Raw genomic sequence first — 25,797 nt, forward strand, 5'->3', positions numbered from 1 at the left:
CAGGAGTGCGAATCTCTCTTTTCGCAGCAGATTTCCTTTGCTCTGTCACAAAACCGGTCGTGCTTGCTCAGATACACGCTGCTTTGCGAGGAGGGAGTGTGCACACTTAAAACGTGTCTCCTCTCACTTAAACGGCATCCTGTTCACTAAAAAATTCACTCTATGCTCATGTGTTAGACATGAATTATTTTCGCACGTTTTTTATTTCTAGCCTTTTACCGCAGTGAGAACGCTCTGATCCGTCAACATTGGCTCAGAAAAAAGGCGCATCACAGACAGTGTGTGAACCTGGAGTTAAGGCATATGCGCACGCTCAAATCGTGATTTTAGGACGTTTTCTTTTAATCGCACAGCCCTAGAATGGACTGGAAATGAACAGAAAATAATTGGCGGCCCACCTGCAATACCACCGCGGCCCTTGAAAACCACTGTCATAGACCATAAAAGATTGCCTGCGAGCTTCTCTTCCTGTCCATATGGTAATTTCTCTACTGTGCGACAGAGAGTCGCAGGTTATGACGCAATCATTAGGAAGCGAACAGCCAACTGTAAGAAATAAGAGTACTTTTCCTGTTCTCACTGAAGCTGTGCGACTTCATTTGATTTAAAAATCACCTGCTGTAGCACACTGAAGTCTTTCATTCATTCAATTAAAAAAAATGTATCCTCTATATTATATATATATATATATATATATATATATATATATATATATATATATATATATGTATATATATATATATATATATATATAAATTTAATATATAGATGTGAATCAATACCCTTTTTTTAATTGGATGAATTAAATAGTTTGCATATTTTTATTCGCACCAACATCTGATTTTAACATTTTGGAATAATTTATTCATATAGCATACTTTTTAGTCTCATGGTAAAGAGCTTAAATTTTTTTTTTAAAAACTAAAACAAATACTGAGTGCTGATTACGAAACCTCTCATTGAATGTGTGTTGATTGTGTTTTTTGGATTGTAGAACTATGCAGTTGTTGCCGTGAAAATCATGATCGTGCATCCCTAGCTTTAAATAACTACATTCTCGCCTGAAATACTTTTACAATTACATTTCATGACACAATAACAGTGATATTTTGAAACTGATCCGAATAAATCACATTGCTGCGTGAACTCAACCAATCAGGATGTTTTTTGCGCCCAAGTCCCGCCCCTGAAAGTTCCGGAACTTTGAAAAAGTACCACCTCGCCAGCAGGGACTTTCTGTTTCTGAGGGGCATTTTTTTTTACCCAAAACTTTTAGTTCCTGGTTCCTGCGGTGGAAACACACCGAGTACTGGCCCAAAGTCTCTAGTTCCTGGGTAAAGTTCCTGCGGTTGAAACACGGCTTATGCTGATCATCCAATCAGAGTGATCTCTCTCACAAACGGGCTCAGTTGCCAATTTGGCATGTTCAATCATCAGACAATCACTCCATGTTAGTCAGACTACTGCCAATGGTGCGAAACAAACAAAAAAAAAATAGTCTGACAGGTTCTAAACAACAACCCAACATTGTCTAGCGACTGGTTGTTGGCTTGGTGTGTCACAGCCTTCTATATGTAAATTAACTGCTTGTAGGCGTAAGTTTATATGCTTATGATTATAATGCTAATACCATAACAATTTCTAAAGAGCACTTTTGTGTTTTTAAATAGCTTTGTGAGAAATGTTACAGTATGTTTATCGAGAAGTATATACAGTATCTGTGCATTGAACTTTGTTCTACAGAGACCAGCAATGGCAAATAAATAGAGAGGTTTATGAAGCTTTGACTGAGAAAACAACATTTGAAAGTCTAAATCAATGGCAAACATCACCAGCACTGTTTAATAGCTTGTGCAGCTGCTACATGATAAAAATTGGATGTGCTATTGTGATGTCATTGATAGATTTACTCATGCCCAAATTGCACAATATAGCAAACTCTGATTGGTTGCTTTACGGTCAGTTGGTCAAGTGTACTAGATTTATTTATTTATTTATTTTAACTGCTCATACTATGTACGCACAGACTGCATGCTGCTTGAGTATATTTTTGCACTAATTAGTTTTTCCAACACCGAGCTAACCTGTTGTTTTACAGTCAAAAAATAAATGCAAGAGAAAAACAACAAACTATTGTAAATGCAAAAACAGTAGATCCCTACGTACATGACATAAGAAATAAAAACTATACGTTTCATGGCCATTCTCATGACTTAATATTTTTTGCCTCGTTTTAGTTAAATCACGGTCATGATTTAAAAAAAAAAAAAAAAAAAGGTTTGCAAGCCAGGACTCAAACTTAGGACGCACGAAGCGCAATGGTGCTACATGGGAAGTTTAATTACAGTTAATGAAATATATCCAATGGTTTAAGACCGTCGATTGTTAGATACTTCCCTCTTTATATTACTGACGTTCCTTTAATTGTCGCTCTTGTCTTTTTGTCTATGTCTGATTAACTGTACTGACTGTTGTGCTAGTGTTACTGATTATGTTTCTCTTCACAGTTCGGGAAAAACGGAAAAGTCTGTACGTCAACCATGTAAGTATCAGCAGCCATGTCATCAATTGATTGTGTTTTCTGTCTACAATAAAGACATCCCTTCATGTGTCACAACACCCACAGAACTAATCAAATCCCACATGAGAATGCAGGAACCAGTATCGCATGAGTCTCTGAGCTTGTGTTGCATCTGTAACAGCATTGCTTTTCTGATCAACACTTTCTTTCTATATAAATGCTTTAAAGGAATAGTTCACCATCCTTTGCTGAACATTTACCCTGAGGTCATCTAAGATGTTGATAAGTTTATTTCGTCAGAACAGTTTTCGAGAAATGTAGCATCAGCAATGGATCCTCTGCAGTGAATGGGTGCTGTCAGAATGAGAGCTGCTAAAAACATCACAAAATCCCCAAGTAATCCACACGAAGCCAGTCCATCAATTAATGTCTTGTGAAAAGCTGCATGTTTGTACAATCCAGATCCATCATTAAGGTTTTATTTTTATTTATTTTTTTTATTTTTTTTATGTCAGTCTAATGCTTTCAGTTAAATTCCATAGTTCATAATCCATAATAATGCTTTATTCGGTAAATAAAAGTCTGAATCATGAGAGAAATATGCATAGATCAAGCACTGTTTACAAGCTAAAACAGTCCAAAATTGTTCTAAAGAAATATGCCGGTGGATTTTGAAGTGAGAGGTCAACAGGGGATGGACTGTGTCACTGTAAAGAAGTGATAATATGGATAATTGACTGGTCTTTGGGCCAAAAGTGATGGTTGAGGTAATGGTGTATTTGTTTCTTACAAACATGCATCATTTCACGTCACAAGATATCAACTGATGGACTGGGGTGGTGTGGATTATTGTGAATTTATATATATATTTTTTTAATCAGCTGTTTGGACTCTCATTCTGACGGCACCCATTCACTGCAGATTATCCATTGTTGAGCAGGTGATGTAATGCTTCATTTCTCGAAACATGTTCTGATTTTAAAAAAAATGGGTGAGTAAATTTTCAGCAAATGTTTATTTTGAGGTGAACCGTTCCTCTAATGTGCATAACTTTCTCCATTTCATTGCCGCATGCTATTCATACTCAAACTGTAATGAATAGCATATGTTTTGTTCCTGTTTTAATGTATTTTATTGCTTTGCAAGTTAACACACATTGCGGAGTCAAAGGTAAATATTTGCCCATTGCTCTATTTATTTTCTTTAAACGTATGATATTGTGTCTGTTTTAACATTGTAATGATTTATTTGCAATATTAATGCTGCTTATCAGTTTTTGAAGTCCTGTTTAATACATGACTGTTTCTGCTGTACTGGATTGGGATACTAACGTGTACTCCACACACATTAAGTGAGAATCACTCGGATATAAATTACATGATAATAGCTTCTCTGAGGCTGCAGGTGGCCTCATTTTCATCCTGTTTGCTGAAAATCTGTGTGTGTTTAAGAATAACTGATGTTTTAGTTTGCACTCTGCGTGTCCTTGTGTTTCAGCAACATCCGTCTGGTCCGATGAGACGCAAGTACAGCTCCTGTTCGACGATATTCCTGGACGACAGCACCGTCAGCCAACCCAACCTCAAATACACCATTAAATGGTACTTGCGCCCTCATTGTAAACTGATTGAAATGTGCACGACTGGTTTATGACGGATATCTAAATGAGGGTTTTCAAAAGCATGGCTGGAGCCTTTGGAAATTGGGCCTAACAACATGTTACATTATATCATTGATAAATAAAAGTGACGTGACATACAACCAAGTATGGTGACCCGTACTCCGAATTCGTTCTCTGCATTTTACCCATCCGAAGTGCGCACACACACCGTGAACACACACAGGGAGCAGTTGGGGTTTCGGTCCCTTGCTCAAGAGCACCTCAGTCGTGGTATTGCCGGCCTGAGACTCGAACCCACAACCCTAGGGTTAGAAGACAAACTCTTCAACCACTTGGCCACGACTTCCCCAATAACTGCTTGTAAAATGAGTGAATGAGTCACGTGAACAGATTGAGTGTGGAAGGGAGTCTTCTAAATCATGAAGTCCATGATTTAAAAAAATTATTTTAATATTTGATTCTGAATATTTCATATCAGTCGTATAAGTTCCACTGATCACATTCATCACAGCACTTTATGAATTTAAGTATGTTAGGTAGTAAGCCAATAACTATTTTCATTAATATAAAATAAAGGTTCAATATAAAAATGCTATACAGTACTATTTAAATAAATACAATATATATAATAATCATCGTCATCATCATCATCATCATCAAACTAAAATGTAAAATCAATGATAAGATGTCACAATATTACAGTACAGTATGATATATTTGCTAAAGTTTCAACAATTATAATAGATTATTAGTGTTTTTTTTTTTGTTTTTGTTTTTTAGATGAGTTATACATTAGATGTCAGCAAAGGTCATTTTAATGTAAAAAAAAAAAAAAAATGAGCATGGATAATCGCACATCCAAAATTGGCCAAAGCATATACAAAATGAAACAGAAGATATTGTGATAACTGATATGGGTACAACCTGTGGATTTACAAATAGATTTGTTCTTTGTAAATTAAGCTCCTTGTGCCATTAAATGCTGTGTTCATTCATTCAGGAATAGTTTTGTGAATGATTTACAAAAATCCACCTTTTTTTGCCTGTTTCATCGTTTTGCCAAAAAACATTCTCAAATGCTCAGTGTACAGTTAGTGAGGACAATGCAAAAGCTGTGCAATACCAAGGATGACGCTATATACTACTTCTCCTTCAGCTTGAATTGAATGCTGCTTCATCTTGTTGACTAGCGTTATATCAACTTCTTTCTGCGATCTCTTCTGTTTGCAGTGTTGCCCTCGCAATTTACTACCACATAAAGAACAGGTATGTTTTTCAATTCTCTTATCAGATCAGGTCTTCTGTCTATCTGTGTGTCTAAGTACTTTTATCTCCATCTTCTGCTCTGTCTCTGACTTTGTGTCTTAAACTGTAATCCCATATAAACCTTTAATGATTTATAACCTTCAAACTCCAAGGCTTTCAGATCAGTTGAAATCTAACTTTTACACTGAAAATGTAACACAACACTCTTTCCTAGTTCTTTAATTCTTTCTATGATATTAGAAGAAGTCCTAGTCTTCCCTAATCTAATTTCAGTTCACCCTTCTCCTTTCAGAAATGTGGACGGGCGAATGCTGTTAGACATTTTTGATGAAAAACTTCATCCACTTTCAGTAAGTGTTTTATTTCTGCAGCTCATTTATAAGATGTTTAATTGCATCCTGAACTTTCCTGAATGTTTCTAAAACTTCCTCTTTCCACAGAAATTGGAGGTGCCGTCAGACTATGACAAGCACGACCCGGAACAGAAACAGATCTACAGATTCGTCCGTACGCTCTTCAGTGCCGCCCAGCTCACGGCTGAGTGTGCCGTAGTTACTCTGGTGAGTGAACGTCATGTGACTCGATCGTGGACCAATACAGATGAATCCTTGTCTATTTGGATTGGCTGGTAGCACAAGCTAAAATAGGGTTTACCGTCAGTGAAGTGGATTTCCCATCACTCTTAGTGCTTTATGAGTGGATGCTAAGCTCAGCAGCTGTCTAAGATGTGACTGTTCCTCATCTATGATCAAATCCTTATTTTGAAGGCGCATCTTTTTCAACCATATACCTTCATGAGGTGTCATGAAACAAGTATAAGACATACAAAGTGCTGTGAATGCTTGAGATGGGCTTAAATGAAAGTGTGTGTGTGCAAGTTTAAAAGAGTTATAATCTATAATAATCTAAATAGCCTAACACAAATCTGTGCTTTTGTTCTCATTTATTTTCATTTTTAGTTAATTTTACTTCTGCTTTAAAAGCCTTATTTTTGTTTTAATATTGTAATGTTACAATTTTAGAATGAGATGTGATTTTAACCCTTTTTTGCACATATTATAAAAGCTTACATTAACTTCATTTGTTTTCATAGCCTTTAATATTTATTGTTTTGTTTGACAACATTAGGTAGTAAGTGATTTTTACTTTATTTTTTTATACAAAAACGAAAATACGAAGATATATATCCGATTTGCCCATATCGCCCGACCTCAATTAAAACTAAATAATTTGTATTACATGAAACAATGCTGAAATAAAAATAAAATACACATATACATACACATTTAACCTTGGCAACAGACTAAAATAAATTCAGTTTAAACTAAATTACTGCAATTACTGAAACTGAAATGAGCCTCACCAGAAATACTGTATTTTCCGGACTAGAAGTCACACTTTTATTTCATAGTTTGGCTTGTCCTGCAACTTATAGTCAGGTGCGACTTATTTATCAAAATGAATTTGATAAATAATATGACATGACTTATATATGTTTTTTTTCCTCTTCATGACGTATTTTTGGACTGATGTGACTTATACTCAGGTGTGACTTATAGTCAGAAAAATACGGTATATATATAAAAAAATATATATATATATATATATATATATATATATATATATATAAATAAAATAATATATATATATAAATAAAATAATATATTAAAAATAAATAAATATTCCAAATGTCAATTAAAACTATAATAGTATATACTATTAAATTACACTACAGGAAACATTGCTTTATGGTAATTTTTTATTTAAATGTTTATTATGACTCAACTGAATAAAAACTGAATTATGTTTCCAAAGCTATGCCCAGGTTAGTGTTTTCTTTGAAGGTGCAGACCACTGTCCCTGGAGTGTTTCCACCGGTTGTTGTTTTATAAATGTAGGTGTGTAATTTGCCCATTTGCTGACACTAGTTCATCTTGAGGACATTAGCTCAGAATTTCACATAAGCATACTCTAATAAGCACATATTTAAAGCACAGCTGCCCGTTGGAGGAGTCCGGCGATGCAGTGGAACCAATTAAACTTGCGATTTATGTCTTATACTTTCTACAAACAAAGTTGAGCTCTTATTAGATTTCTTTCTCACTGTGGGAAACCAATGTTATTTGAAATTGTTGTCCTCTATTGAGTGTGTATGAGTGTTTGTGCTGCTCAGTGCTGCTAAATCTTTTTTGCACTGCATACATCATGCTTTTTCATTTCATAAGGACATCTTTGTCCGCCTACATCCATCAGCAGTGTTTATGAATGCTGCATACTGTCATAAACCACATCAATAGAGAACAGACTTATGATTCAACCATTCAAGAAGTAATGGTTATAACGTTCCTATAGAAGTACACAAAGAAGTATTATAAGAGTTACTTAAGAAACCATCAATATTGATAGTGTTCATACTTATTCTTTGCCACTCAACATAGCAATAGCCTTTTACAGTTTACTTGTCTAGCAGACAGGAAGATTACCTTGAATCATGTGGCATGTTAAAAAGAGGTGTGCTGTTTTTTTTTTGCTTTTAACAGTGGATTATACTGAAATGAGGGCTCATGCATCTACCTGTTCTGCTTCAATATTAATGTAGTGTGGAACAGTATGTTTCAACCTTGTACAGACACATAACAGATAACTTTTAAACAGACATAGAAAATGTATAAATGTGCCTCAGTAAGCAGTTTGATCAGAGTATGTTTTTCTCTCTCATCTATATGGTATACAATTGCAATGCCTACATGTTTAGAGAAATAATGTATCCATGTGATTAAGGAGTCAATAGTACATAGTGTATTTTTGATAATTTACTGTGCATTTCTGCGTTCATTTATTTATTTTTTAATCATGAAATATAGCAAAATTTCAGAGCTTCCTATCTTTAAGATTTGCCAAAATTGTAATAAAAAATGATATAAAAAATTGTCTTTGATCTTTCAAGCTGTTTAATGCCACTCAGCAGGTGTTGCATGCATCAGTCCAAAATAAGTTTAATAAAAAAAAGCACCCATCCAAGAAAAGAAAAGTGTCTCATTATTACATTTTGAATATGGTTTTTTTGTTTTGTTTTTTGTTTTTTGTTTTTTTTGAAAAAAACACATGGATTCTTTACAGGAGGCCTTTGTTCACCTCCCGGAGCCCTGTGAGACAATCATTTTTATTTTGGGGTGAACTAACCCTGAAGGAATCTAACTCATTTCCAAGTACTTAAGTATTTACCATAGTATTGAATAGTAATTTTAATTAATAATCAAATCAGATTCATTTGTATAGCACTTTTCACAATATCTTTCTTTTTTCAAAACAGCTTTACAGAAAATGCATGTTGCGATATTACAATGTTGTTTGGCTTCTTATGAACAAGAATCTTACATTTAATCAAACTGTGGCCCAGTGAACAGTCCAGGTGACCATGTTAATGAGATGAGGTGTTGGAGAAAAAAAAAAACTTGAAGAGAATCACTCACCTAAATCAAATGATTTTTTTTTATTGGTGTTTTTTATTTATTTTTTTTTTATTTATTTTTTTTCTCAAGGGGCAGCTAATATATTGAAAACACCAGGGGGCCTAACACAGATCCGTGTGACTCCCCATACTTGCCAGTGTTAGAGTTGCTAGCAATTTCTTCTTTTTTTCTCTCGCTCAGGTGTATCTGGAGAGATTGTTAACATATGCAGAGATTGATATTTGTCCTGCTAACTGGAAGCGGATTGTTTTGGGTGCCATCCTGTTGGCGTCAAAAGTGTGGGATGATCAGGCCGTATGGAATGTTGACTACTGCCAGATCCTCAAAGACATCACCGTGGAAGACATGTAAGTGTGTGTCTCTTGCGCCTCCGAATTCAAGATAACATGACAACACTCTGAAGTGCAAGTCATTTAATATGTAGGAATAAAGGGCTACAACAATGTTGTCGGTTTCAACTTCCATTTTATTATTGATAATTTGCACCAGTTTCCCAGGAAGCAACAAGTATCTTGAACGTAATAAAAACTGTGCTTTACTTTAACTGTGCATACTGTTTTATGCAATATTTAAATTTTCCATACAAATTTTAATTTTGAAACTATGAATGGAAACATAGATTTGATGCTCTGTCTTCAAACATTTCTAAGATATATGCTATATGCTGGATAATCACTAACAAATAAGAAACATGTTTTAATTTTAGGTTTTTTAAGTTAGTTAAATTTAGGTTTGTTAAGTTAGTCTAAGGTTAGACTAAATTTAGTTAGTCTAGGGCTCTAAGCATTTGTAGAATTGGTGTTTATTATGTTTTTGTGACATTTTTGGAAAGTATATCCTAAAGAGCTTAAAGTAGCATATATAATATCCATAAATGTAAGGTACCAAAAAAATTGAGCTGACCGATATAAAGAGTGACACTTGAAACTTCCAGCATATCACATCTGCCCTTTAAACTCCTGCTGAGTACAGTTAAGCACAGTAATTTTAAAGGCCAACCTGACTGAAGATTCAGTGACTGAGGCAGTATTATTGTTCTCAAAGCACATCACAGAATGGAGGACCACAGGGTGTGGGTTTGTGGTTTTTGGATGTTTTTTGTTGTCAGAGGCTTCACTGTTATATTTAGCTGGTAGGTTTCTGCATGTGTTGGAATAATTATGTGGTTGGTAGGAAGGGGTGACAACAGATAGTTTATTTTGAACTTTCAGGAGTTTTCTTTGGTGGTAAGAAATATGAGGATAAATAAAGTTATTCATATTGTCAGGATTTTAGTTTTAAACATGCAAAATCAGAATTTATTTGAATAGCTTAACTTTCAAGGTTTTCTTTTCAGTTACTTCCACCCAGTGACAAATGTCAAAAGGAATATATGCAAAGCTACTTCTTTTTGCTTTCTTTCTCCCACCAGGAATGAGTTGGAGCGACAGTTTCTGGAGCTGCTGCAGTTCAATATTAACGTTCCATCAAGCGTGTATGCCAAGTATTATTTTGACTTGCGTTCACTTTCTGAGGCGAACAGCCTTAGCTTTCCCCTGGAACCTCTCAGCAGAGACAAGGCCCAGAAGCTCGAGGTGAGTGGTCAATACTACTCTAGATCATTAACACACATTATTTAGCTCAAGATATTTATCTCAGATTGTCACTCAAGATCTCATTCACATCACAGTGTGCTGTGGTTTCTAAGTTTTCATGAAGAGTCCAATATCTTGATAGATTGCAGTACTGAATCTGTTGTTCCATCAAGTTATAAAGAATATGTAAGCTTGTATTGGTACAGCTCTCACTAAGAAGGAATATCGTGACATGTTGTATTGGTCCATTGGTTCAGTAGCAGCAGGGCTGAGTAATTACCTTGTCTGAATCCCCATGTGTGTCTTATGCCAGCATTCAGCCTCTATGCTGCACAATTACAGTCCTGACAAGACCAGGCCTATAATGATGTTAGTTAGTTCAGTTGTGTGTGTGTGCACACAGTTGCCTTTGGTGGTGTAATAGCTCACCAGCCCATATAGAGTCAGTGGTCTGGGTGGACAGCTCAGTCAATCAGTGGTTCATGATCCAGTTCTTTCATAAGGACCAGCCCCCCTGCTCCATCTTGCACTGGTCTTCTTTATACACTCCCACACACACATCATTCGTCACCTCAAAATAATGGACACAAGTTGCATCGTCTCAGTAATTAAACTTTTTACCACTTATTTTTTGGAGGTGTTGGGACTTGGAAATTTGGTTCTTGCTTCAGAAAGTACAAGTTTAGCCAATACTCTTTCTGTGACACTTTCAGTTGTATCAAATGTGAATCTAGCTAATTCTATATCTACTCAATGACATTATCACTTATACATCAGCAGATAATGACTTATAAGTTAATAATATAAGTTTAATAATAATAATAATAATAATAATAATAATTATAACAATAATAATGTACAGAACCCTGGGGAACACCTTAAAGGGATAATTCACCCAAAAATCATAATTATGTTATTAATAACTCACCCTCATGTCGTTCCAAACCAGTAAGACCTCCATTTATCTTCGGAACACAGTTTAAGATATTTTAGATTCAGTCCGAGAGCTCTCAGTCCCTCCATTGAAACTGTGTGCACGGTATACTGTCCATGTCCAGAAAGGTAAGAAAAACATCATCAAAGTAGTCCATGTGACATCAGAGGGTCAGTTAGAAAGTTTTGAAGCATCGGAAATACATTTTGGTCCAAAAATAGCAAAAACTACGACTTTATTCAGCATTGTCTTCTCTTCCATGTCTGTTGTGAGAGAGTTCAAAACAAAGCAGTTTGTCATATCCGGTTCCCGAACGAATCATTCGATGTAACCGGATCTTTTTGAACCAGTTTGCCAAATCAAACTGAATCGTTTTAAACTGTTCCCATCTCCAATGCGCAATAATCCACAAATGACTTAAGCTGTTAACTTTTTTTAATGTGGCGGACACTCCCTCTGAGTTAAAACAAACCAATATCCCGGAGTAATTCATTTACTCAACATTCGGTTACATCGAATGATTCGTTCGCGAACCGAAAAAAAAAAAAGTTTTCAACATAGATAAACACTTTTAAAAACACATTTTTATAAGTAGACCACAGATTTGAGTTTTAAACAACTACAATCTCACCTAAAATACTTTTAGAATTACATTTCATGCCACAATAACAGTAATATTCTGAAAATGATCCGAATAAATGGTGGTTGAAATCACAATGCTGCGTGAACTCAACCAATCAGGATGTTTAGCGCTCAAGTCCCACCCCCAGAATTTCTGAAAATTTAAAAAAGTACTACCTCGCCAGCAGGGACTTTCTGAGGGGCATTTTTTTTTACCTGGAACTTTCTGGTTCCTGTGATGGAAACACACAGAGTACCAGCCAAAAGTCCCTAGTTATTGGGGAAAGTTCCAGTGGTGAAAAGCGGCTATAGTAACTTGATCCAATTATGACAGCCTCTTAACTTGGTCAATATATATTATATACAGGCACTGGACTAAAAATACATTCATCGGTCATCGCTTCCTAAATGAATTCAACGGGTCATCTTGTTAATGCTATAAATTAATTACAGTACAGCCATAAAATTAAATTTCATGATGAACAAGAACATGAACAACAATATTACATTAGAGCACAGAAATTCCAAAATGACTTTTCCCTTACATTCAACTTCCAAAAGTGCATTAATCTTTGCCATGTTACATTCATTTAGTTGACTAGTGCTATATGCTGTATCAACAAAAATATAGTTAAGTCACCTTTGTTCATATAGCGCTTTTAACAATATAAATTGTAACAAAGCAACTGAACAGCATTAAATAGGAAAATAGTGTGTCAATAAAGCAAAAATGCAGTTCATCATTGAATTCAACTGTCAACATCCAACTCAGTTCAGTTAAAATAGTATCTGTGCAATCAAGCCCACGAAAACACTGGTGATTAAGCGCAGCGACAGCGGCAAGGAACCAAAACTCTGGGAGAAGCCAGGCTCATTTGGGGGGCCAGTTCTATTTTCAGTTTTATTTATGCCATTAAATTACATACATGGCATTAATATAAACACCAACACTGACAAGCTACACAATATTGTGTCCATAACCGAATGCGATTCATCTATGAACGCGTTTATAGCGTAGCTTGTCAGTGATCTGCGGCTCTGTGTATCAAATGCATCTGAATAATTTCCATCTGAAAGCAAGTGATGGAGATTTACCGGTACTATTAATTACAGAATTGGCTTTACTGACGAGATGTGCATGACAATCACGTGTGATTTATCATGTAGCCCTTGTTTGTTGAAGACAAAATACAAAGTAAATGAGGAATTCCAGGTGTATTCAAAGCGCCACCATTACTGTCCAGAGTACATGGCATGGTTCGCTGTGGTTGTTTACAGTGTGTGGAATGGTGTGCTTTGATTGGTTGAGCGGATATATCGCATTCTGCAAAAAAGGGAGACTAGCTTTTGTTGCGTTTTTCTTTTTTTTTTTCTTTTTTTATATGCCGTATCGCGTTTTGGAACCTTTGAAACTCTTCATATATTAGAATGATTTCTGAAGGATCATTTGACATTGAAGACTGGAATAATGATGCTGAAAATTCAGCTTTCCATCACAGGAATATATTAGTTTAAAAAAATATAAATATTTATTATAACAATATTTCACAGTATTACTGTTTTTAGTGTATAAATGCAGCCTTGGTGAGCATGAAGAGACTTCTTTCAAAAACATTAAAAATCTTACTCCTCCCAAACTTTTTGAATAGTCCAGTGGTAGTGTAAAAAAGATCAATCACAAAAAAAAATGTGAATGTCTGTCTCTCCTTCTCATGTTTCTCACAGGCGATCTCCAGGCTTTGTGACGACAAATATAAAGACTTGAGAAAAGCTGCCAAAAAGCGCTCAGTGAGCGCAGATAACCTGACAGTGGTCAGATGGTCGCCGGCCATCATCTCCTAATAACGGTGGACACTGAGAACTTTCACGAGAGACTGAGAGAGAAAGACTTTCAGAAGAAGCGTTCTCTAAGAGGACACATATGTGCTTAGTACCTACTTGAGACTCTTGAGCCAGAGTGTGTCAGAAGAGTGTTCTTGCTGGCCGTACGGCTGCTGTATATACAAGATCACTTTCCAACCTGTGGCTTAGAGGAAAGAGAGGAGGACACTGCTACTGCAGTTCAGAAATACTAGAGGATGTGAATGAAAGGATGAAAAATGAGGGAGAAAGACGCCCAATGACTGGAACCACATTCCAACTGCTCTGTCATATGTGTTTGCCATTCTAGGTGAGGAAGTATTCGTACTGTTTATTGATTTTGTATGGTTAGATAAATTCCACTTGGACGCTCAAGGATGTGTTGGATCAAGATCAAGAGACAAAATCAACTACTTCTCACAAGATATTCCCTGGATATTCCTCCATTCCTTAAAACATTTCTTTCCAAATGGCTGTGAGCTGATTAAACTATAAAATTGCCACTGTTCTTACAAACCGTTGTTTATCATTTTATCTCTTTAAGATTTATTTTAAATTAAAAAACATTCTTAATGACTGTTTATTGATCTAAAATTAGTCTAACAATGCAAGATCATGGGAAAATCTACATTTTGGACTTGGACTAGTTGGAATATTTTATTGTGTAGCTGTTGTTGTTTTTTGTTTTTCCCAATTTGTAATACTCGATAAAGGCAGTTTGCACCATTTAGTCTTATAATCCAAGAGTAATTGAAGTTGACTTTGTATTTCCAAAAGGAATGTGTTGTGGAGGGTTTCTGGGATATGAAGTCCCTGGGAATTTCTTTTGAAATACAAGATTTGATGAGCCTAGAAATGGACTGAAATTGGAAGTTTTAATACTGAAATCTAAGGTTTTCTTTTGCAGAGCCAACATTGACATTCCATCATCAATGACCATGAACGTGTATAAGCTCCATATTCTTGTCGCCATTTTTTTTTTTTTTTTTTTTTTTTTTTTTTTTTTTTATTATAACCTCAACGAATGCCAGATATACACATGCTGTGTCACTCATTTCCAATTCTCAAAGCAATACGCTGTACTCTTTTCCATACGATACCTGCTGGAAAGATTGAAGTGAATATTTGAAAGGCTCCTAACGAACTTCCAGATGATTTTGAGTCAAAACACAAAGGTGAAGCTCTTAGTGTTTTGCAGCGTTTTATTTCTCAATTACAATGCATCAAACCAGAGACTGAATTGAATTGGTGAGGAAGAGGAACTCCTGCTGTATCCACTGCCATCACCTGCGGTGCCTGCATTTAGCGGGAAAACGGCCTTAGATGAAGAATAAGAAATTAGAAACATTTAAAATTAATCTCGTTAAGACATAATGTTTTTAGACAGCAAAGTTAATTTTAAAATCAGTTCTCCCCAGTTGTAAAAGTTACATTTAATTATGCCATGTGATGATTCGTTATATTATCTGTTAAGAATAACTTAGACTTTTTCCTTTGTGACACTTCATTCAGAAACACCTTGAGAATTAGTACTTCCAGAAATAGATTTTGTATATTGTACATACTTAAAGAAATTTAATTATAATGTTTAGATATTTATATGCGACCAATATTTACTTTAGCTAATTCCTAAATTATGGACACAATTTTTGAAAAATAAAAAGGTCAGTTGTTTTATCAGAAATAAGTAAATCTGGGATCCCAAATCTCTAAGCGCTGTCATTGAGGGTTTTTTTTGTTTGTTTTTCTTCTTTAGTTGTACATTTGTATTCAATTGAATTTCCTGTTGATAAAAAAAAAAAAAAATCAACATAAAGCAATTTAACAATGTTATGTTGCCATGAATGTAATTATGCATTTTTTTTCTTTTTTTTTTTTTTCTTTTTTTTTGCAGCAATGAAAAACACATTTTCTTAGTACTTACTCAAGATAACATCAAAATGGTATTTTATTTTCAGGCAGTATGTTGATTATTGCATTAATTATAATCATTTTTTTGTTCTATCTCCAATGCCCAAAAAAGTCTTAACAATTTACTTAAAATTGTTTAATCTAAATGTAGTGTACATTTTGTGTACAATACAGTAAGTAGGCTATGTGATGCTAATATATCCAATATATAATTTCCTTTTGATTCTGTGGTAAAATATGACCCAGACCTGTTTTGTGTGAATCGCGTGTTTAGATAAATTTTTGTCAGAGACGTGATACTATACAAAATATGTAACTAAGGCAGTGAACCCAGATGTTTGTTTCGGTTTATTTCCTGAAGATTAAGGAATATCGACCAAAGTTCTTCTCAAGGAGGATCTGTTCTTTGCAAATGGTGGTGCTTTAGACTCCCTTTGAACAAGTGTTGGAAATAGTTTGAAATCAGGGAAAACGTTCTAGAAAAGTATCTTTGGGGAGACAAACAAAATCATGAATCAAAAGACTGATAAAAAGCATTCGAAGATTGTATTATTCTATTTATTTTCTGTGAGCATGTGAGGATGCGGCCCGGCGTTGGATCTGAACACGGTGTTATAAACTCGAGTCCTGATGGGAGTTTTGGCCGTGTGCACTGACCTCTACCTCTGCATAGAGTCTGTTTCTTATTTAATAACTCTCTCTTGCTCTGTTTCTCTGTAATCTTTCTCATTTGCATTGCAATTTCTAGGAAATTACAAATTCAGATCTTTCAGAACATTTATACTATAAGTGGTTTCCTGTGTAAAAAGAAATCAAACTGCTTTAGTTGTGACTTTATTTTTATGTTTGGTCACTGGTTGTATGCCTGTTATTATGAATAATACATTGTTCTTGTCATTTGTTTCTGTTCCGAAGGTCAAACCCTTCTTCAGTATCTGTTTTCAATGTGTGCCAAAGGCTGAATCCTGTCTGCTATCTTATTTGATTCTACTTTGTTTAACTAAGTGAACCCAGTCAGCCCAGGAGCTGGAGGCTACAGTGGTTGCATGCAGGTTTTTTTTTTTTTTTTCTTCAAACTATGATTTTAACTGATGCTCCCAGTTCAGAAGCAATGTTTAGAAACCGCCACAAGAATAAACTTTTAAAAGTTGCAATAAAAACTGATTTGATGTCTTTTTAATGAGTCCAATCACATGATATATATATATATATATATATATATATATATATATATATATATATATATATATATATATATATATATATATATATATATATATATATATATATATATTAAATAATTTAAATTTATGCATTTAGCAGACGCTTTTATCCAAAGTGACTTACAGGTTTTTTTTTTTTTTTTAACCTAATGTGCTAAAGCAATGCTCTACCACTGAGCCAAAGGAACCCTTTAAATTGAAATGAAAAATTATTAATTTAAAATGTATTAAATTAATTCAAAGAATTATATATATAGATATATATATATAGATATATTATTATTATTTATTTTATTTTTATCTCTCTCTTCAGAGTAGGTTAACTTTTAAAAGTTGACACTGAAGATTAATGTAAAAACAGAAAACCTCAATGGAAGCTTATCAGAGACTAAAAAAGTATAAAATATGTGAAAAATCGAATGGTTCCCAACTATTTTTATTGTTATTTCTATCATCTTGGGGGGAGGGGCATATTTTCCTTTTCAAAATTAGCTGCACAAACATACATGCATAAATACATTTACTACTGGATGATTATTTGCAATAATATCGGATATAATTTATACTTCGTATAGTATTTATTGATATTTGTATATCAATCACTTCTTTTCAGCACTGCCACAGACTAATAAATGAGATTCAAAAGATACCGAACAAGCTTTGACAGATGTTCTAGAAACAGTCAACTTTCCCGGGGTGATTCAGAAAATGAGCCTCAGTTTTGAGTAAACTTTCAGTTTTCATTTTTTTTATGAATGGAATTCCATAAATACTGATGCATTTTCTTTAAAACCCGTCAAATACGGTCATAAACTTCATTGCACACCATTTTATGAAATGAATAGTAATGACATGTCCATAATTAAAGCATTAACTATACCAGCAAGTCATTCTGAACCGAGAGCATATGGTCCATGAGTTTCCATCCCAAGTCCCCGGTGAACTACACCAATACTAGTTACCTTAAAATATCTCTTTATCCAGCAGAGCGGCCTACCAATCATATTACAGACCCTTTATAGCGCACTCAATCAAATACCTGGAAATTACAAATGTCAACCCTATAGTGTTATTGGAGGTTATTACAAGACTTTTAAACTTTTGTGACTTTACTGCTGCAAATCAATGTCAATGAAGTTACCATATGGTTCCTCACTGGTCTATGGTCTTCTTTTTTTACTTACTGAATTTTGCTCCACTACAATTTTCCTCTCACTTATGTCAAAAAAGTTTAACGGTAAGTGTTCACTACCCAAGCTGCTGCCTTAAACCTCTGTTCATTGGAACAAGTCCTTCAAGCCCTCCGTCCAGATGTCCCTTATTCAGAGGTCATTTAGTCAGAGCTAAAAGCTTTTAGAGATTCCACTATGATCTCTTCTGATCCCATGGTATTCAGTCATTTCAAACACCTCAAGGACAGGGCTAAAGAGGGGATTCTTTCAAATAATGCATTAAAATTAGAATCTAGTGCATCACTGATAGAAGCCAACCAAAAAGGTCCTTGTAGAGTTCAGATCAGAAGTTGAATTAATTTGCTGCATGACCTCAGCACCCAACAGAGCACTTAGATACAAGTATGTAAATGACTTCAGTATCCTAAAATGTTCAAATAAATGCACCATGTTGAAATTCCTAAGGATTCTACCACCCAAGACCTCATGTGACTGACAGAGGGGAAGTCGTGGCCTAATGGTTAGAGAGTTTGACTCCTAACCCTAAGGTTGTGGGTTTGCGTTTCGGGCATAAATGGCTGCCCACTGCTCCGGGTGTGTGTGTGTGTGTGCGTGCACTTTTGATGGGTTAAATACAGAGCAGGAATTCTGAGTATGGGTCACCATACTTGGCTGTATGTCACGTCACTTCACTTTGAACTGTCATTGAAATGCTTTCCATCAGACATGATAATTGAATTTGATATCTGATCCAGCTAGTTATTCTCCTGTAAGGACAAACAGAGCCCAAACACCACACCAAGACTGACATGCCTCTGGTGGGTAAGAATAGCCTCACAATAGAGCTCACATCTCTCGCCTTCTGTTGTCTGAGAACAGTTGTTGTCAGGACAGAAGCAGAGGGAAGATGGGAAACCAGGTTGGTGGACACGCGTGAGTCGTGCTGTTGCGGATTTCAGCTGACCTGCTGTGTAGGACCTGACCAGGAATTTGAGTGCTTGTAAATAGCGCTTATTCTAAATGCCTGCTTGGACTGAGTTTAATACAGACTGTAAAATATTGTTTCTTGTGTGGAATCAAGTGGGCTGTGAGTTGACCAGGATATTCTGTGCAGTAGTCTCCGGGGTTGGAGGCCTAAATCTGCTGGCATGGCTAAACAGACTGCATCTGAAATTATCTTCATAACACTGAACCACAACGTCACCCTTATAGGTATGTGCACGCTTCCGATATTTTCAAACGCATTCATACAGTGGCTCCAAATGCGATTGAGCACTTAAGTGCAAAACTTCAATGTCTAAACGACATTGTATTTGAATTTCAAAACATTTGTTTGAAAGATAGCACATCTGTACATTGAAAATGTTTCACAGAAACATCTGTTAGAGTTAGTTAGAGTTTGATATAGAGTTGGAAATCAAATACAAAACTGATATGACCCTGCCAACATTGGGGCATATCTTATATGTTGTCATTAAAGTAATATCGAAGTTCCATTCATCAAAATTTTATTCAATTAACTTGACATTAAGTAAATTTCTAGACCAATTTAAAGGAACATTATGAATGCTAAGTCAAACTGACAAAGAACTGTGTGTTTATGCTCCTTAGGGAAAGCATGGCTCGTCCTGGTGATATTCCTAAGGATCCTGATCTTGCTGTTTGCTGGTTATCCCCTCTTCCGGGATGAGCAGGAAAGATTTGTGTGTAACACCATTCAGCCCGGTTGTGCCAATGTGTGCTACGACATGTTTGCCCCTCTCTCCCTTTTCCGATTCTGGCTGGTGCAGCTCACCACCCTGTGCCTTCCCTATATGATGTTTGTCACTTATGTGATCCACAAACTGACTGCTGATAGCAGAACTTCTGAGTCCATAAAAGCGGACTCTATCTATAAGATCCATCAAGAACCATTCAGAAAATCATCTCTTTGTAAGACCGTTGTTAAAGCTGAGAAGGGCCAGGTGCAGTACTTCACAGGAGCCTACATCTTGCATCTGTTGCTTCGGATACTTATAGAAGCTGGATTTGGAGCTGCACATTATTACTTGTTTGGCTTCCAAATCCCCAAACGCTTCATGTGTCAGCAGCCACCTTGCACAACAACAGTGGACTGCTACATCTCTAGACCCACTGAGAAAACCATCATGTTGAACTTCATGTTGGGGGCAGCCACTCTGTCCTTGTTGCTAAATGTGTGGGACCTAATTTGTGGCGTCATGCGCTCCGTGAGGCAAAAAAGCAAAGGAAAGATGCTAGTAGAGAAGATGTACGCAGAGGAGCAGTACTACTTGTCAGGGAATGGAAATCAAGGAGTGGACGCCAGCATCCAGCCGACTCGAGATGTGATGGGACCAGGAGGTTACGGCAAAAGAGGGACCAGAAAATCAAGTGGCTATGAAGCTGCTTCCATTTTTTTGGTTGATGACCCTCCACCAACCTCAAGACTTGGAGGAATGCCTGGCTCCAACAACAATGATGATAGCAGCAGCTACCAACCCAACCAAGAAGAGGGGATGGTAAGAGAGGGCAGTGAAATGGCATTGTGCCCCAGAGAGCCTTTGGGGACTCCTAGATCCATTAAAGTTAGCAAACGCAGTCGTCTCAAACCTCCACCGCCACCACGAAGAGACAAACTAGCTACTCAAGGTGCGATTGATGTCTCAGGAGCAACAGCTGTGTGCACCAGAAGATTAGGCCAGTATACTCTGGTAGAAATGACCACCGGTGAGGACATACCAACTTGCAATGGAGATGGACAAGAGAAGAGGTCGGAATGGGTTTGACTGTCTCGCCAGATGACTAAGAATTTGACTTTTAGCTTTCATTTTGAAGCATTGAAAGAAGAAAAGTTGATTGGGAGTTGACTGGAATGAAGTGACGTGATTAGAATAGATTGCTTGGAGAAACAAGGTGAAATGAGAGGTATTATTAGATATCAGGGGCGGACTGGCCATCTGGAGCACCGGGACTTTTCCCGGTGGGCCTCTGGCCAACGTGGGCTGGCCCAACCAGTACACAAATATATATATATATATATATATATATATATATATATATATATATATATATATATATATATATATATATATATATATATATATATATATTTTTTTTTTTTTTTTTTTTTTTTTTTTTTAATGACGGAAATCATAATATTACATCTCTTTTCTATGCAAATGAATGAGTGAGTCGATCGCGCGGCCGACAAGGAGTGTGTTTTGTTTGCATGAGTGTTTTGCCCTCACTGCCTGTTTAGTTTGGTCTACTCCATCACATATCTTGAAGCACGCACCCTTTCACGTCGTCAAATTTACAGAGAGAGAGAGATAGATTTATCAGGTACAGCAAATTTCTCTGAGCAGTATAAGTTCACTTTAAAACATAACTGACTGTTTTTTTATGAGAATACTTACAGAGCCATTTATTTTGAGATAATTGTGTGTGTATGTGTTCAGTCAGAAGTTACGATACGTGAAAGATGAATTAATTCTGTGTATGTGCATTGTCTGAAATGCTTATCTCAGCACGTGCTTTGAATGAGTGCGCGCAAATTGTTTAAAACGTTTGAATCGGCAAGATTTAGAAACAAGTGCAAACGATCAACTACGATCCATTTCACCCCTTCAAGCGAGTGAATAATGTGAATCAAGTTAGCAATTTTATATCACTATTTAAGATATATTATATTATATATATATATTATATATTTTGGAGCCCGACTGAAAATCACAACAGGGTCTCTGGCTAGCGGTTTTACGAGCCCTGCACCTCAGATCTATCCAGTTTGTGAAACGCTTCACTGACGAGATGCGCATTAACGATCGGCCGATCGTGATCGGAGCACCCCTACATTTGAATAAATAAAGACTTCAAGTTCATCTGTAAAGCACATGAAGCTATCGTTTCTATTTCATGCATGATTCGTATGGATCTGTTAACTGAGTGTGAGTTCTAGGAGAATGTTTGTGTCATGATGAGCATGTATCACTCACTAGGAGACACTAAATGAACAGCTGCTGCATGCAGGTTTTTTTTTTTTTTTTCAATGGAGGATCAATTGCCTACGGAGCCCCTCTGGTCCCACTTTGTCAAAAAAAAAAATATATATATATATAACTAACTCGTGGCCTCAAGATAAGTTAACTCGTTGCCTCAAGATACTAGTACTAGTAAATAAATAGAAACAGAACTGCAGCAAATTATATTACACTGAATATTAAAACAGATAATATTGCACAGAATGTGAAGTATTACATTGCACTACAGTACAGGGTCCAGTTTAATAACAAAGGGTCCATGTGTCAGACACTTCACTATCTTGAGGCCACGATTTAACTTATCTTGAGGCCACGAGTTAGTTATATATATTTTTTTTTTTGAAAAAGACCAAAGGGGTCTCCATAGTTGCCCTATTGGTTAAAATCCCTAAACTGTATACTTAAGATCAACAGACAATCTGGGGAAGAGGAAGGAGCAAGAGAGTGGTGCTTAAATCAAAAAAACTAAATATAACAAAAAAGCCCCTTTAACTAAAGTTAAAGAACTAAACTAACTATCAACAAAAAAGGTAGAAATAAACATATTCAGCGTACAAGACGCTATGATTAAACTATACTAACTGTAAACAAAAACATACAAAATGAGCACCACTACTAACACTAGTGCATCTAATACATCTCAGTAAACTGCGTGTGTAAATGTAAGTCGCGACCTGCTTAACTGACTCACAAACTCTCCCGTCAGTCTACACAATGTTGAACGATGAACTGAGATGAAGATTTCATGACAGCAACAAACATTTAGCAAGCGCTGCAAACACAAAACACATTCAAGCACAGAAAAAGAGAACTGATCTAACTGCAAGATCACAAAAGCAGCGAGCTCCAAACAATGATCAGTCGCTCAGACTGGCCTCTCAAACAAGAGAACCGTCTTCACAGAGTGTGCAAACTCTCTTCCCAACCCAGAGTCTGTGTCCACCGCCACCATTGAAGTTAGAGCCATTCATAAACTACCCGGCGACAGGCGATTGGTGGCGCGATCCCAGACGTCAGCATCCTACGTCAGCTGATTGACTAGCAGACTCTCCAATCGAGCTTCACACCTGAAACAAATAAAGTACACAGACATACACGACAAGTATCCACCTGCCACTGATGTTTGTGTTAGCGCATTCTGTCTTTCTTTCACAGACCAGACGGACCTTGACCTGCCTTCCCCCTGCTACAATCAAGGGACACTGAAGGCCTTTCCAAAAACAGGTGTGTTGCAAAACACCCAGCGTCTCTGAGGTTAAGCCAAGACTGACATACGTTTTGCTTCAGAAGGGTCGGCCGCCAAGCAAGAACAACCCAGAAGGTACGAAGGTGCTTTAAAGGACTTCCAAAATCCTCTAGCCTGCAAAATCTCAGGAACTGTCGAGTGTCAGTCAACTGGACCCCATCATAAAGCAATTACTGCCCAGGCTGCTTTCGTATTTATGGAGATAGCTTGTAACACTATTTCAAGGACCCACTGGGGCATGGTTCGGAGCTTTAGAACAAACACTTAAAATAATCCGGTGTAACACGAGAGCAAGATGAGGTGCGCCTTTCAGACTCTACGAAGCAAGCCGCTACATGCAAACGATAAACCATGCTGGCTTTGGACAGTCACCCAGACTGCAGCCCTCCTGTCCCCACAATGCCTCATGTCATGTGTCTCATTAAACACACCAGGGACTTCTGGGATTGCCTATTTACGAAGATTCCTTATACATCACTGATGATGATTTGTTGTTGTCCTTTGCCGCAAGCAGCTAGGGATCTTTATTCTGATGTCAAATGATTTGGAAGTCACTGACTCTTTTGCAGTGTTTTAATTCCATTACCTGACCAAATCACACTTCCTCTTAAAAGGGCAGAGAACTATATTACACATCTTGAAACATGAACTGCTTTATCTCAAAATGCAAGGCATTCAGATTCCAGTAATGGTCTGAGGAGTCAAATCTGGTGTTTTTGATTAGGAACATTTGTATTGTTGGTATGCCACCAGAAACAGGGTTGAGAAAACCTGCCATGGAGTGACATATGTAACACCCTAATAAACCTGGACAGATCATTCCCTCTAGTGGCCAGACATGCACACAACTCATGACTGAAGATGGACAATTCTTCACTGTCATTTTACATCTGCATTTAAGTTATTTCAAGACTGAGTGTCTTTTGATATTTCTTCAGGAGACTCAGGGAATGTATTTTAATATATTTGTTTATATAAATATACTGTCTGCTAGTATCTGCAGGCCTACTGTAATACTAAAACTTCACAGTAATTGTAATCACTCTAAAATACAATTTACCTTTTTACTGTACACCATTGCATAACATTACCATACAGGAAAGCTAATGGTGTTTTTAAAGACTACAACAAAGTTACAGTTTGTCAATTATCATTTAGATTCTTTTGGGGTATGAGAATTGTTCTCTAATTACTGTAAAGTTAGACTGTGCGTAAGATTTAGATTTGTATACATGTTTACCATATTGCAACTAAATTAATACATGTTAGTGCACATTTTGTTTTTAAAAGAAATAAAAATGAAAGTTTTATTTGAACACTGCACACTCAGTTTGTTCTTGATGTGAAATATTCACGGTGAGATCTAATAGTAAAATAAAAAAATGTTTTCGTAACTAAGGTAAAATAACAAATGAGACACCCTACGGTCTCGTGAACTTAAAGGGAAAGTTCACCCAAAAAAATCAAATTTGATGTTTATCTGCTTACTCACAGGGCATCCAAGATGTAGGTGACTTTGTTTCTTGATTAGAACACAAACCAAGATATTTTAACACAAACCGTTGCAGTCTATCACTCTATAATCTAAGTGGATGGGAATCACATCTAATAAATATAATATAATAATAATAATAATATATATATATATATATATATACATATATATATATATATATATATATATATATATATATATATATATATTTTTTTTTTTTTTTAATTCAACCCTGCAGCTCGTGATGATACGCTGATGTGTGACGACACAAAATGATGATTCTGTGCAAGAAACTGAACAGTATTTATATAGTTTGTTGCTTCTGATTCAGCAATGTCCGAACTGTTAGAACTGTTTCTCCTGAGCTCCTTCTGTGCGCGTTCTCAGCAGCAGGTGCGTGACGCATCTTCTTTTCTCTAATGTGGAATAAAAAGTCCAGACATTGGATTTCTATTGATTTTTGCTTTCTGAGCATTAGCACTTTCTTGAGAAATGCTTCTCAGATAATATTTGTCGCTCAGTTGTCTTTAGTATTTCTGGGAAGCGAACTGAATAACAAGTACTATACTTCTAGCAGAGTTACATCACAGAGACGTCTATTTGACATCTGCATGTGTTTTTTTTAGTGTTTGCTCATCTGCATTATAGGACGCTTCCTATAATGTCAGACATTTAGAAGATGTCTTTAAGATGTTTATAATTCAGAATGAATTAGAGGGTTGTACACAGCAGAAGCATTCCAGATTAAGTGATCTTTAACAAGCATCTTGCAGACGTTTGTGTGCTGTATAGAAGTCTAAAGTCTTAACTGCTATTCACAATATTCATAAGCTCACCCAA

At 36.1% G+C, this 25,797-nt stretch overlaps 2 protein-coding genes across 5 annotated transcripts in view; both read left to right on the top strand.

Moving 5' to 3' along the window:
* LOC113097401 (cyclin-Y) overlaps positions 1–16,956 on the top strand; it is a 46,830-nt gene extending 29,874 nt beyond the window's left edge. For 2 of the 4 annotated variants that reach the window (XM_026262638.1, XM_026262639.1), the window contains 9 exons: positions 2,508–2,542; positions 3,668–3,691; positions 4,019–4,122; positions 5,373–5,408; positions 5,701–5,758; positions 5,849–5,968; positions 9,062–9,228; positions 10,293–10,455; positions 13,736–16,956. In XM_026262638.1, the coding sequence (XP_026118423.1) occupies positions 2,508–2,542; positions 3,668–3,691; positions 4,019–4,122; positions 5,373–5,408; positions 5,701–5,758; positions 5,849–5,968; positions 9,062–9,228; positions 10,293–10,455; positions 13,736–13,852 (824 nt within the window). In that variant the 3' untranslated portion in view covers positions 13,853–16,956. The remainder of the gene's footprint in view (positions 1–2,507; positions 2,543–3,667; positions 3,692–4,018; positions 4,123–5,372; positions 5,409–5,700; positions 5,759–5,848; positions 5,969–9,061; positions 9,229–10,292; positions 10,456–13,735) is intronic. The other 2 variants (XM_026262640.1, XM_026262643.1) reach the window with 1 other exon arrangement.
* Positions 16,957–19,324: 2,368 nt separating this feature from the next.
* Positions 19,325–20,962, top strand: LOC113097402 (gap junction delta-4 protein-like). Its single transcript, XM_026262644.1, has 2 exons — positions 19,325–19,388; positions 19,788–20,962. Exons 1-2 carry the CDS (start codon positions 19,325–19,327, stop codon positions 20,960–20,962), a joined length of 1,239 nt encoding a protein of 412 aa, XP_026118429.1.
* The last annotated feature ends 4,835 nt before the right edge of the window (positions 20,963–25,797 follow it).

Source organism: Carassius auratus, unplaced genomic scaffold (assembly GCF_003368295.1).
Source record: "Carassius auratus strain Wakin unplaced genomic scaffold, ASM336829v1 scaf_tig00216240, whole genome shotgun sequence".
NCBI lineage: Eukaryota > Metazoa > Chordata > Actinopteri > Cypriniformes > Cyprinidae > Carassius > Carassius auratus.

Bases quoted from the DNA above. Each gene is read 5' to 3' on its own strand.
- LOC113097402 (XM_026262644.1), top strand. From the start codon at position 19,325: ATGGCTAAACAGACTGCATCTGAAATTATCTTCATAACACTGAACCAC. The intron at 19,389-19,787 runs GTATGTGCACGC...TATGCTCCTTAG, and splicing joins CCACAACGTCACCCTTATAG to GGAAAGCATGGCTCGTCCTG.